The 12,874-nt window shown below is 51.4% G+C and overlaps 6 protein-coding genes across 6 annotated transcripts; 5 read left to right on the top strand and 1 right to left on the bottom strand.

The window, feature by feature from the left end:
* Positions 1 to 180: 180 nt before the first annotated feature.
* On the bottom strand, positions 181 to 1,367 carry Z520_03299 (uncharacterized protein; the record flags this gene model as incomplete). Its single annotated transcript, XM_016773812.1, has 5 exons — positions 181 to 409; positions 478 to 586; positions 701 to 912; positions 972 to 1,249; positions 1,323 to 1,367. 5 exons carry the CDS (start codon positions 1,365 to 1,367, stop codon positions 181 to 183), a joined length of 873 nt encoding a protein of 290 aa, XP_016634758.1.
* Positions 1,368 to 1,825: 458 nt separating this feature from the next.
* Z520_03298 (uncharacterized protein) lies at positions 1,826 to 2,321 on the top strand (the record flags this gene model as incomplete). The annotated part of the gene is made up of 2 exons (XM_016773811.1): positions 1,826 to 1,978; positions 2,049 to 2,321. 2 exons carry the CDS (start codon positions 1,826 to 1,828, stop codon positions 2,319 to 2,321), a joined length of 426 nt encoding a protein of 141 aa, XP_016634757.1.
* Positions 2,322 to 3,228: 907 nt separating this feature from the next.
* Positions 3,229 to 5,098, top strand: Z520_03297 (uncharacterized protein; the record flags this gene model as incomplete). Its single annotated transcript, XM_016773810.1, has 2 exons — positions 3,229 to 4,602; positions 4,670 to 5,098. 2 exons carry the CDS (start codon positions 3,229 to 3,231, stop codon positions 5,096 to 5,098), a joined length of 1,803 nt encoding a protein of 600 aa, XP_016634756.1.
* A 1,609-nt stretch (positions 5,099 to 6,707) lies between these two features.
* Z520_03296 (uncharacterized protein) lies at positions 6,708 to 8,221 on the top strand (the record flags this gene model as incomplete). The annotated part of the gene is made up of 2 exons (XM_016773809.1): positions 6,708 to 6,726; positions 6,780 to 8,221. The coding sequence occupies 2 exons, from the start codon at positions 6,708 to 6,710 to the stop codon at positions 8,219 to 8,221; spliced, it is 1,461 nt and encodes a 486-aa protein (XP_016634755.1).
* Positions 8,222 to 9,296: 1,075 nt separating this feature from the next.
* Positions 9,297 to 12,093, top strand: Z520_03295 (uncharacterized protein; the record flags this gene model as incomplete). Its single annotated transcript, XM_016773808.1, has 3 exons — positions 9,297 to 9,724; positions 9,773 to 10,242; positions 10,316 to 12,093. The coding sequence occupies 3 exons, from the start codon at positions 9,297 to 9,299 to the stop codon at positions 12,091 to 12,093; spliced, it is 2,676 nt and encodes an 891-aa protein (XP_016634754.1).
* Positions 12,094 to 12,231: 138 nt separating this feature from the next.
* Z520_03294 (uncharacterized protein) lies at positions 12,232 to 12,666 on the top strand (the record flags this gene model as incomplete). Its single annotated transcript, XM_016773807.1, has 2 exons — positions 12,232 to 12,538; positions 12,602 to 12,666. The coding sequence occupies 2 exons, from the start codon at positions 12,232 to 12,234 to the stop codon at positions 12,664 to 12,666; spliced, it is 372 nt and encodes a 123-aa protein (XP_016634753.1).
* Positions 12,667 to 12,874: the final 208 nt, after the last annotated feature.

Genomic DNA, 12,874 nt, shown 5'->3' with positions numbered 1-12,874 from the left:
TTTGGTCTAAGGACAGTCGAAAATGGGCCGGAGAGGTTGGACTAGCCGTGTTATTTGGCTGAGGACAAGCAGTGTCAAGACTTCCGAGAAGTTTTGGGAGGCCACGATGTTCCTATTGCGACTCAACAATCCCGAGTAGACTATCGACTGCCTGACTATATCGTCTACAATGTGAGAGACCTAAGCCCGTTTTCTCACAATATCTGGAAGTCCAGAAGGCTCGCCGTGGATTGTCACAAAATACGGATCGTAGACGGTGGTGGTTCGCTTGGATACCTCTCCATCCGCATACTCGGGCCTTTTCAAGATGAAATGCTGGTCGCGAGAACATTCGATAAACTCCCCATTCAGAGATCGGTCGTTCAAGCATTTCCAATACGCGCCAACAATGGTCGAGGCCGGTGTCAAACTAGCAGAGCCCGTTAGAAGAATAAACTTGTCAGGTGAGACATGCGTCTCGAAGAAGGAATGACCTACGAGTCTTCACCAAAGGTATCCCGCATATGTTGGCTGATGAATTGAGTTGGCACCACACCGGGACAGACAGTGTTGATAGTAATGTTTTCTTTCTGCTTAGAGGTTAGTACTTGTTACTCGAAAGCTTGCACCACCAATATCTTCACTCACGAACTGCAAGTATGGAGCACAGGCCCGCACGAACCCATTGATCTGTTGGAAGTTTCAGCAAGAGAGATCGAACTTATCACTCTGCACCTCAGGCTTACTCCAGCTTTGGCTCCAGAATACTCAGGAAACGATGCCACTGGGTGGACTGCCACCATACTGGACGTTGCAACGATGCTACCTCCCGGGGTCGGATTCTGTCGAATAAAGTGTATGGCAAGTTGCACGCCGTAAATTGTCGCCTTCATGCAGACGTCCGTACATGAGAGGTCTGGCTCCGGGGGTATTCTTGTGTAGACAAGTCAGCTAAGGCCCAAGGCGACAGAGAACGGACAATTTAGCTTTACTCGGTCTTGCCTCGCCACTTGAGAATATAAATCGAGCTCCTGTCGATGATGCCGGCATTCGCACACAGAGCATCAATTCGACCACATTTCCGAAACACTGCTGAAAATGCGCTCGCCTGCTCGTTGTAGTGGCTGATATCGCATTGACAGAACATAAAGTTCTCCCCGAGTTCATCGAGCAGGTTTTGAGCAAGGTGGCCCTGAGAGGCAATGTCAAGGGCCGCGACTCTCCATCCTTCGCGGATCAATTTTCGAGTCAACTCTGCACCAATACCAGACTAAACAGATATCATATCAGTGCCTTTATTGTGGCAACTTTGTAAAAGCAAATTGCGTCCATTGATAACTTACGACACCGCCAGTGACGATGGCGACCTTCTCGCTGAGACCGGACATGATCGTTTCATTGCCAGAGAACTTGAAGAGCACGTAGGTGGCTTGGAAGCCAACACGAACGAGATCATGTTTATAGATTGATCAAAAAGATACTGGAGCAGCTCGAACGTCGTCAATGCTCAAAGCGGGTCCAAATGGTCGCCCCAGACTTTCGTCCCCGGATATCCCCAGGCCGCGGTGAGCGACCCCGTTTACCCCGACAAAGTGTATACGAGAGATCAACAGTGCGAAATCTCACCGAGCAGCCGAAACTCCACCGAGCACCTTCGTCGCGTATCAAGGTATGAAAACGATAGAGGAGAAGGAAACGTTGGAACCAACCAAGAGATCTCCTTCTCATGACAAGCTGTCAGACTTGAAAGCATCGAGCTGGGTTTACGTGGTCTCTGCTTGTTCAGGTGTCAACCCCTTCAGAGCTCCAGCAACTGCACTGACACCTTTCTCTGAACCTCATGACCATGGCCACTAAACACCGATTCTACCGCATAACGATCTTTGTCAATCGAGTACCAGAGCTGAGTGAGGACGAGTTTCACAAACATTGGTCAACCACACACAGACAGCTTGCAGAAGACTTACTCGTCAAATATGGCATCGCGAAATATCGACAGGTCGGTACCTCAAAATGACACTGCGAGGGATGCACGCTGCCAGCCGTTGCTAACGAAAGAGCGGCGCCAGTACCATACACCATCAGCTCTCCTACCAGAAGCGGAAGCCAAGTGCCCTGGTTTGGACAAGGTCAAAGAGTTGGGCTTTGACGGAGCAGCCGACTTCATCATGGCCGACATTGAATCTTTCTACAAGTTTCGTCAGGACCCGTACTATAGCTCGCACGTTGACGCCGACGCAAGAATTCTGTTTGATTGGAACAGCGCCCGGTGGACCGTGGGATGGGAGGAAGTGTACGTAAAGGATGGACGAGTGGTTGAAATGCCAGATGGAGAGGACTAGCCTCGGTCAAAGTCCCAGCTGTAGCAACAGAGTTTGACATGTGCTATCGTCGGAAGTCAGTTACAATGCGATTTCGACGAGGGAGAACGCCAGGCTAACTGATATACGTTGTTGCTTCTTCAAAAGAACTGCGCTTGCTTTTTCGCAATCCGATGCCTCCACAAATCCACCTCGGCATCTTCCACTTCCCAATGCGGTGCCTATTCCGCGTCTTCACCTGATCGGGGTAAATTCTCCACTGTTACAGCATGGGTCATGGGGGTCAGTTGACGAGGCTATGCTGTACTCGTACACCTGTTGGTCACAGACTGCGACCACTTCTTCGATGAAATAGTCCCATCTCAAAGTCATAGGGTCCGTTTGAGGGAACGGAGGGTGCGATAAAAGCAAAAGAAAGCAATGCCCCGTCTACTACCTAGGTATGTTGAATTGTCCTTGGCGTCCACCGTGCCAGGCCGGCGCCTGAAGAGATGAAGAATCCATAGGCAAATGGGGCAATCGGTGGAAACCCCAACTTGTGCTGGCGATCCGCTTTTCTCGTCCCTAGCCGTTTAACTGTGAAGATCTTTGGCTGTCATCCTCAGCCTCATTGCCTGATCGGGCGTATAGGCGTCGATCCAGCCCCGCCCGCTAACTCGACTATGAGTGCCACCGAAGTGCAATTTCGGTTCATGGGGAATTGTGTCACATCCCCCCTTCTGATTGCTAGTCAATGTCAGTGTCGTTACAGTGCTTGTGGATGTCCCCGGAAGCAGGATGCAGATTAGGGAACCACGGAACCTCAGTCTCCTGTATAAGAGTCCGCGCTTCTTCGCAGAATGGGAGGAGTCTTGAGAGTAGTGGCAGCGCCTATTGATCGCTTCGCAAGGGACTATTGCCCGCGCGCTGAAAGACTTGGTGTCTCGCCATGAATCACCCGTCACTCGTTTCAATCTTGCTCGCGCTGGCCGCGCTGTACACATACGAAGTTACTTCTCTTGCGGTACCCCGGCCACCGACTTTAAAGAGCCGTTCACTCCTTCCACCTTATTCGTTACCCCAGGATGACCTGCTCGACTTGACAAGAGGAGCTGATATCGCGACAAAACAACTTGGCTATTTATATGGTCCTCCGGTTGCTGGCGGGCCTTTCTTTCCCACCGGCGCCTTAGGTCTGGCAAGAGTTTTGGCCGATCAAGCAGAGATTCAGCTCGATGAGGCCCCAGTCCTTGCGGCCATTGCTGTCGATACCACCGACAGTACGGTTTCGGCTCCCGAGTACAATGGCCTGCAGACTCTGGACGACTACACTCTACTATATGACGGCCACTGGAAGGCAACTCTCCCATCTGGCCCGGTTCCAGGAATGGAGACCAATTACACCCAAGACCTACTGTTCTCAATGGAGCGCCTCTCCTTCAGCCCCTACCAGGTGAGAAGGCTCAACCCTTCCTCGGATACGTTACAGTTCAGTGTCGACGATGATACTGCGACGAACCTCACAGGTATGACGCTACAACAATTGTTTGAAGACGGACGGCTCTTCTATGCCGATTATCGAGATCAGAAAGATCTGACTCCAACTGATCGGTTCTCTGCCGCTTGCGACGCTTTCTTCTACATTGACCAGACATCCGGAGATTTCTTACCCCTCGCTATCCGTACAAACGTAGGGTCCAGTCTGATCTACACACCAAATGACGATCCCTCCGACTGGCTCCTCGCAAAGATCATGTACAATGTCAATGACTTCTGGTTTGCGCAGTGGAAACATCTTGCGAGCACCCATGAGGTTGTCCAAATCACATACCTAGCCGCCATCCGAACTCTCAGCGATAACCATCCCGTTCTTGCTTTGCTGAACCGCATCATGTACGAGGTCTACGCTATACAACCGCTGGCGGAAACTCTTCTGTTCCTTCCTGGTGCAGCTGTCGACCAGGTCTTCGCTTATACAGGTACTTCGGCGCAAGACTACACCACCAACCTCTATGCGAACGGTGGTAGTGGTCGCTTTCAGGCCAACTATTTTGAGGCCGAGCTTGAGTCCCGCGGGCTGATCAATTCCAACTTCGGCCCGGCCTTGAAAAATTTCCCTTTCTACGAAGATGCTTCAACTATATATAACGCTATCCATGCCTTTATGACATCCTTTGTGAACTCATACTACTCCTCAGACTCAGACATCACGGCCGATAATGAAATGCAAGCATGGGTAAAAGAGTCACAAGGCCCCGCTGAGGCGATTGACTTTCCTTCGATCACGACGCGAAGCGCCCTGATCGATGCGTTAACACATATGGTGAGCACAAAACGCTAATTGACAATACCGCCATGCTGGAAACTTCTACTGACGAAGCTCTCTTTAGGCCCATCTTGCGTCTACCTCTCACCACACAGTTAACACGAACGAGTTGCTGTCCGCCAGTTCTACGTTACCCTTTCATCCCCCATCGCTCTATCAGCCACCACCGTCTTCCAAAGGGTTTACGAACGTGGTGGAGTTCCTTCCACCGCTTGACAAGGTTGAAGCGCAATTCAGCGTGGCTGCCATTTTCGTACGCCCCTTTTTCGTGGGCACGAACCGCACTCTGATGCACATGTTTGATGATCCTGCGACACTCAGTCGCATGAATAGCGCAACTCAAGCGGCGGCCACAACTTTTTACAACAGCATGCAGGCATTCAGCGAACAGGTTGCTGCACGTACATTCGACCAAAATGGCTTGTCACAGGGGATGCCGTTTGTGTGGCAGGCCTTGGATCCCAATGTGGCGCCGTTTTCCATCACTTCTTAGGATGGCTCATTTGGGCGTCCCTGACTGTCTTATACCATGTACTTTCAACATCCATGTGAAGGGGGCGCTTTTTTCTTGGGTTTCCCCTGCGGCGGGTAATAGTTGGATTCCAAAGTTGTCGTTCCCATTCCTGAGCGATTGTGGAAACTTGCCGTGGTCAGCTTTTAGCCAAATCAAACGCGTAACAGCAACTCATCCTTGCAACTTACAAGGGAGCGCTCCGGGAACTTTCTCATTCTCTCGAATGGGTCGAAGGGGGTCGGTCTTCTGCGCTCTGGGAGATCTCCCAAGCTCTTTCTACAGAGTAAACCCACAAGCTCTGGAACTGGCTAGCATTTTTTCAGGGCTCCGCGGCTGTTTTGCATACGTAAGCCTTTTCCTCCCTCGTACATGGTGAAAGCCTGAAAGGCTTGGTGCGTCGCGATGAAATACCCTCTCTTTCCTATCTGGGTCTACTGCCGCTCGAGTCAGGAACCCATGGCTCCAGTTGAGTCGACACCCTGTGCTCCGTAACCGCACTCCTGATATTTGGGGGCCGTTGAGTGGGTTACTGGAAGCCTTGTCTCCCAACTAGTTGGTCACTTTCGACCGCATCCACGGAATATTCCCATAGATAGGCAATAACGTTCGCTAGAGCGGATTCGCAAGGTCGAGATTTGAGCCCGTTTGTTTCAGAACTGGATCCTCAAGGAACAAAACTCTGTAATACGGAGTTCCTATGACTCCATAGTCCCCGAGTCCCCATGCTAATTCCCTGACTTGAGTTAAGTTGGTGACTAGTTGCGCTAGTCAGTGGTGATCAACGGTCGACTTTTCTCTTCCCCGCATAGCAGATCCATGTATGTTTTCTTGTCCATATCCAACATTCATGCAGGTCCAGGGGAGCCAGGAGCCACTCTTGGGGCTGGTGAGGCTGATTTCATTCGCTGCTGGCCGTTAGCTTCAGGCCTTGCCAGCCCTTCGGGCTGTGGAGATGCCAGCCGCGTCTGATCTCCCGGACGCCACCAGCGCCCTGGCTCAAACTGCCTGCGTTGGAACTAAACGGCGACCATTTGCTCGGTACCGGGCCAGGCCTGTGACAATCCTCGCTGCTGCGAGCAGCCGTTGTGAAAGGATCTGCTCTCGCGCAAGAATGGCGCAGGGACGCAGGGACGCCGTAGGAGGCATTCCTCTACCGGTGGAGCCCTGCGCAAGCCTCGTTCCTAAATCCTGCGCAAATCCTCCACAAGTTCTCTCTCCTCCATTAGCCCAAAAGACACACTCATTCATATGTTTGTCGTCTCTTCGGAGGACATTTGCCGTTTCGATTCTCTTTCCGTTCTCTTTTGTGCAATTGTTGCTCCTTACCGCTGCTGCTTCCTGGCGATCCAGCTTGAAAACCGTGTTCCCTGCAGTGTCCAGTGTACGGGTACATTGGAGGGCCGCGGACCTTACTCCTCCAAACGAGCGATGAACGTCTGATGACAGTACACTTGACAGCGACTCTCTCTGCAACGCTGTCGCACACATCAGACGCAGTGACATTCTATCTTGCTCCTAGCGTCCAGCGCCCAAGGCTGTCCCGTGTCCACAGACTACTCGTCGAGTCCCACCGCGACCAGGTTCAACAATGGTAGACACACTGCACCGTAAGTACTTTCACACCACGAGATCGGGCACGTACTGAGCATCATCCTCTTAGCACCTCCTTCGGTTATTGCTTCTTGGCCAAAACCGAACTATGTCAATCCTGACACCAGAGGGCCGGGCCTTGTGTACATGTGCATCATATTCGCCGCCTTTGGCATCATCACATGCACGGCCCGAGTATACTCGCGACTCTTCATCACCAAGGCGCCTGGCTTGGACGATCTCCTGGTAGTCATTGCCCTGGGGTTCCTTACAGCCTTGACCGTGCTGGTCATAATCGGCAATAAAGACTACTACAACGGCCGGCACGTATGGGACATACCACCAGACAGCTTTGTTGGTGGGCGTGCCAACATCTGGGCCAGCTTGTGGTGTTATGTGATCGGGATCACCTTGATCAAGATTTCTGTCCTGTTATTCTACCGCCGTCTCAGCGTCAAGTTCAGCAGGGCTTTCCTGATCGCGACCTGGATCGGCATCATTTACAATGTTTTGTATTTTCTCTCCTTCGGCCTGACGCTTTTGCTGCTCTGCAACCCACTCCACGCATATTGGGACAGCTTCAACCCTCTCTGGGTCGCAAAACACCACTTCCACTGCGGTTCCGAGAGTGCGGCTCTCCCTGCGTCGTCGGCCTTCAGTGTAGCGGGTGATTTCTACAGTACGCTGCTGCCACTGATCTTGGTCTACTATCTCGAACTGCCCCGCCGACAGAAGATCGCTCTGTATGCCCTCTTTGCACTTGGATTCATGGCAGTCGCCGCTGGACTAGTCCGGACTGTCCTGATGTACAATTTGCTGAACGTCGACTACGACTTCACGTGGGAATTGTGGCTGACATGGATCTGGGCGGTTCTAGAGCTGTACTTGGCGCTCTTTGCAGCCAGCGCTCCAAGCCTGAAGCCTTTCTTTCGACATTTCTTTGTGGAATCCATCAACAGCTTTGCGCGGGGTTCGCGAAGACGTGGAGAATACGGCAACAATAACAGTCAAAGGGCTGCAGCAGAACCCATGTCCAGGAAAGGATCAGTAGGAGGCACCGGGCCATACGCCACAGAGGCAACCAAAGGCGACGTCAACGTGGACCTCTCCGCTGCTGACGTCGAACGGGGTAGAGGCAGCTGGGAAGAGCCCAACGAAAGGATGGAATCCCGGCAGAGTTGGTTCCTGGCGGATAATGAAGATACGGGAACGAAGCATTTCGAACTGCGCGCCAGCCAGGACGGGAAGAAGATGATCCCCATGCGCGTGTACAAGCGCAGTGACTACTACAACCACAATAATGACGGCTACAGCGGCCCCCAAGGGCATTTTGACCCCTTTGCCGACGTCGATGACCGCAGCAACTACTCGAATTCGCACTCGGCGACGACGGCGCTGCCACAGCGGCCAGATTGGCCATTGACGCTGCCCACAATGGGCACAGAACCGCAGCATGAGCCGCGCGAGTTCTTGGCTAATCCGCGGCTGTCAACTTACCAAGAACATATATAAAACATAAAATGTAGTTATAGAAATTATCCAAAAGAAGAAAAAAGACACTCATACCATGGATCTGTCGGACCTTTCTTTTCTCGTTAGAGTGCCCTGTCTTCCTCAACAGGAATGCGTACCTCGTACGGTGATAGTACACCACATCGAAGGATTGGGCGCTGTCGTTGAAGTGAATTTAGATTGTTCTCTGCACAAGCCTCTACGGCATTACTGTCCGTCAGACGATAATCCGATCGAGCTGCTGCAGTTACTGGGTCTCAAAATTCAAGTCTGAGGGGAGGAGACAGCGGGCGACTCACTACCCAGGTATTTATTTTTATTAATATATGGAGGGAGCATTTCCCCAAACAAGCTTAGACTGCAAATCCTCTGAACGCGCAGCCGCCGCAGCTTCAAGAGCTTCATCCGTTTGAACTTGGAAGTGGCTGTTCAATAGGCCCGCTATTTTATCTGAATGTCAGTGCGACTCCATCGTTGCTACGGCCCCAAGATGAATCGACGAACAGCAGCATCGTCCAGCGATATCGCCAGCATCTTCCGAACACCTGCACTGCACCTCATACCCTGCATCACCAACCTCCGCAGTCTCCCTCCTCCAGCACATTCCCTTCATCGCCCCAACTCCTTCTAAGGGTCCCTCATGCCAGTCTCCTACGCAGCCGCTGTATGCCCCGCTGGCGTTCAGATGTCGACGAGCGCGTGATTCAAACCCTCACTCAAAATGGCTTTTTCCAATCAGGCTGCCGTACGGCTGGCTCATGCAGGCGCACCGAGTGCTCAAGCAGACACGGGGCCTGTGGCGCCACGTATCCGCTCATGCATTTGCTGCTGAAAAGTTGCTTGAGCTCTCGCGCGTGCAGGGCGCACGCTAGGCTGTGCAGTGTGCGCCTGCAACTAATAGTCAGGCTCGCGTTCCTACTGGTTGAAGGAAGATGCAAGCTATCGCCATCCCTGTTGGTGATAGTGTACACACCTCATAAAGTTGCCGACTCTCTTTTGAGCTCTTCTCGCAGCCTGATACCGCTTTTTAATTCCTTACCTTTGCTTTGATCAACGTCCTGTCCTGTCAGAAACGATGCTCGACCCGCTCTCAGCCATCGGATTGGCCTCGGCCATCGTGCAATTCGTTGACTTCGGTGCTGAAATCATCCAGGGCGCGCGGGAAGTCTATGGCTCCATGTCTGGCGCGACTGAGCGTAACCGGAGCCTAGAAGTCGTCGTGAGCCAAATGAGCAATCTGATCTCGAAGCTCAGCGCTCAGGGGGACTCGCAGCAAAGTGAGGATGAGAAAGCTCTCGGTCGCGTCGCCGACGAATGCAAGATTCTGGCAAAACAAATTCTCGATCTTCTTGAGAAAATCAAGGCTAAAGATCCCAACTCAACCCTCCAAGCCGTCTGGGCAGCACTAAAGAATCAAAAATACAGGAGAGAGAGGCAGGAACTGGAAGGAAGACTGGAGAGCTGTCGGAATCACCTTGAATTTCAACTGAACTATTTGACCAGGTTGCCCCCTTTCTACTTTGATCTGGGCAGAAAATAACCCTTTTACAGTATTGAGACAAAGAGCAGCTTGGATGCCCTGCTTACTTCGGCGGAGGGTCTCACTGAAAAATTTGAACTGTTTCAGAAGCATGTTGAGCAACTTCGCTGCGGAATCAGGGTTACGTCCATCAGCCCCGAGGCTCAAGAACAAGTCCGGAAGCTCTTGCAGCTCTCTGACGAGGTCCTCCAGAGCATCAAACAGCAACGTGTTTTAAATTCCCTTGCCTACAGTGACATGGAAACAAGATTCGAAGAAGTCTCCGAAGAACATAGCAAAACCTTTGAATGGATTTTTGAAGACACCGCTCAAGGAGACTGCCTGGAGCGTGACGTTTCCAACCAAGAGCCGTTTGTCCATTGGCTGTCAGCCGGAAAAGGCATCTTTCACATAAGCGGGAAATTGGGGTCCGGAAAAAGCACATTGATGAAGTTTCTGTGTAACCATCCTCGCACTGAAACTGAGCTGCGGCACTGGGCAGGTAAGTCACAAGCCGCAAAGGCGATACGCAGTTGCGTCGTTCCTCAATAGCCAAAACTAACACGCTCTGAAAGGCGATCGCAAACTAATATTTGCAAAGTTTTTCTTCTGGAGGGGAGCTAAAACAAAGGAACAAAAGTCTCCAAGTGGCCTTGTCCGGTCGCTCCTGTACGAGGCGCTGCGAGCCTGCTCTGAACTCATCCCCGTCGCACTGCCCGACCTCTGGGCTCAGCTGGATTCATTAGCCTGGCAGGTGGATACGAAGCTCGACCTCGGAAAGCTGCAGACGCGAGCAGCGATTTTTAGGCTTATCAATCATCGGAACTTGTACAGGGAGCACTGTTTCTGCTTCTTCATTGATGGTCTGGATGAATTCGAGAAGACTCCTCAGGACGGCTATGGAGATCTAATCCAATTGCTTAAAAGTTGGTCCGACGTCGCCCCGGAAGCCGTCAAACTCTGTGTTTCCAGCCGGGAAGACCTAGTCTTTATGGATTCATTTTCTCAGGAAAGGAGATTTCGCCTTCAAGATCTCACAAAGAAAGATATGCAACGTTACGTTTGGGATAAGTTGCCGGTCGCGGCCGACGGAAAAGGTGAAGAACTGGCCCGAAAGATAACCGAGAGAGCTGATGGAATCTTCCTCTGGGTTGCTTTGGTGGTCAAGGCAATCCGGGATCAGGTGGATGAAGGGTACGAGCTCTCTGACGTCGAAGAAGAGCTCGGCCGGCTTCCCAGCGAGCTACATGAGCTCTTTGAGTATCTTCTCGAGTCGATTAGCAGCGCAGGTCGCAAGAGAGCTCACCGCACCTTTGCCATGATTCTGAAGCTGAGAGGATATGAGTTCGACCTGTCGTTGCTGGCGTATTCGTTTCTAGAAGACTACGAAAGGAACCCGGCTTTCGCTATGGAGACATTATTCCCGTTTTCTGATATGGATGCTACTACGAGGAGAAGCCGAGAAGACTTTGCACGCAAAAGACTGTACCGGGATTGCAGGCGGCTCCTCGAAGTGGACGAGGATAACAGGACCATCACGGTCACTCATCGATCCATTTTGGAATTCCTTGAAAGTCATGCAGTCAAGGACGAGATGAAGTGCAATCTTGATGGCCCCAGCACTGAAGATGCAATTTCTCAATTGTTCCTTGCAGAAATGCGGAGCAAAACAGAAGGATTTAAAGAGGTATTCCTGGGTCAAGTCGTCTGTGCGCTGATCGATATGCGAAACCGAAGCAACATTGATCAAGAGCCGTTTCGTTTTCTGGAGGTTCTAAATTCCACAATGACACGTTACCAATGGACGGAGGTTCCGAGGTCCAATCGTCAGCTAATTCTCTCAATCCCTTGGCAAAGAACTACTCGGCAGCTTGCTTTTCTGACGGCTACATTTCGAGCCTTGGAATATCCATTTGATAAACACGGTCAACTCAACGATGTTGTCACTCTATCAACCCTTCATGTTGCATCAGTTTGTGGAGTCTATGAATACGTCGCCTGGAAGATAGAGCACGATCCAACCCTTATCAAAAATACTTTCGAAATCGGCATCATTGTCTGCTGCGCCACATATGTGGACGATTGTTTAAAGGACCTTCTTGGCAAGAAGATGAAGATTCTAGAGTTCATGCTGACCCAAGGTCTCTCCGCAAATGCAATTATTCACACCTGCGCAACAAATAGCAACTTCAACGGAGAGCTGAGTTTTTGGCAACATTTTATCCTTAGGTTGGCGAAAATTTTCGATTCCAAGCTGGATGAGGTCGATAGGCTCAAAAGGGAATTTGGCGAAATGATTGAAAAGTTTCTGGAATATGACGCAGACCCTTATCTGTGGATGTCGAAGCCCTAAAGACTTTCAGGGCAATCCCATGTCACAGTAACCCTAGGAAGAGAGCGAAGCAAGACTATAGTGATCGAGACCTTCTTGACTCGCGAATGGTGGGCTAGATCGTATATCCAAGAAGGCGACGAGGTATCGCTTCGAGTCATGCTTGGACTCTGGGAATTCGACAATGAGGAGACGATTCTGCAATTACTCGACCGGAACGTTCGGCGACGTGAGCTAATAGCGACGGTGGACAACGTTGCACGCGATCATCTGATGGAAGAGCAGGACGAGTCTGAAGACCAAGATCTGGATCTCTCTGACCCTTACTCGGACCAGCAACTCACACTTGCATCAACCTTCCATGAAGCAGCAGAGGAATCAATGGTGACAAAAACTTCAGCCACGAAACATTCCGGGCCGTGGCTCGAACTGACGGCGCGAACTAATGTTCTTTCATTCGTCTTGGGTAAGTGTCTGCTTTCGGGCTGTACCGTAGTGAATGACCATCACTTTCTGACAATTGATCTAGGCATCTTTGCGGCCTTGGTCTTATCTCAATTGTGGGCTACAATGACAACAGCTCGAGCCGAATAGAACGGTAGGGGACGGAGGATTCCTGAGGCTGTTAGCTGAAGGATCTCATTCTGTCCCCTGACGATCTACCATCCTCCTCGCGATGGTCGGCTATGCTCTAGGTCGAGATGGACAATTCAAGGCTCTATACTCGGTGCAGATCACATGCTCTGGACCTGGACCTGTGTGGGCTGCTTCTGCCAATGCCGGTGGCGCTTCGCCTTTTGAA

Source organism: Fonsecaea multimorphosa (assembly GCF_000836435.1).
Source record: "Fonsecaea multimorphosa CBS 102226 unplaced genomic scaffold supercont1.5, whole genome shotgun sequence".
Classification (NCBI taxonomy): domain Eukaryota; kingdom Fungi; phylum Ascomycota; class Eurotiomycetes; order Chaetothyriales; family Herpotrichiellaceae; genus Fonsecaea; species Fonsecaea multimorphosa.
The sequence above is the reverse complement of the archived record's forward strand: the minus strand, read 5'-3'. Positions and strand labels throughout refer to the sequence as shown.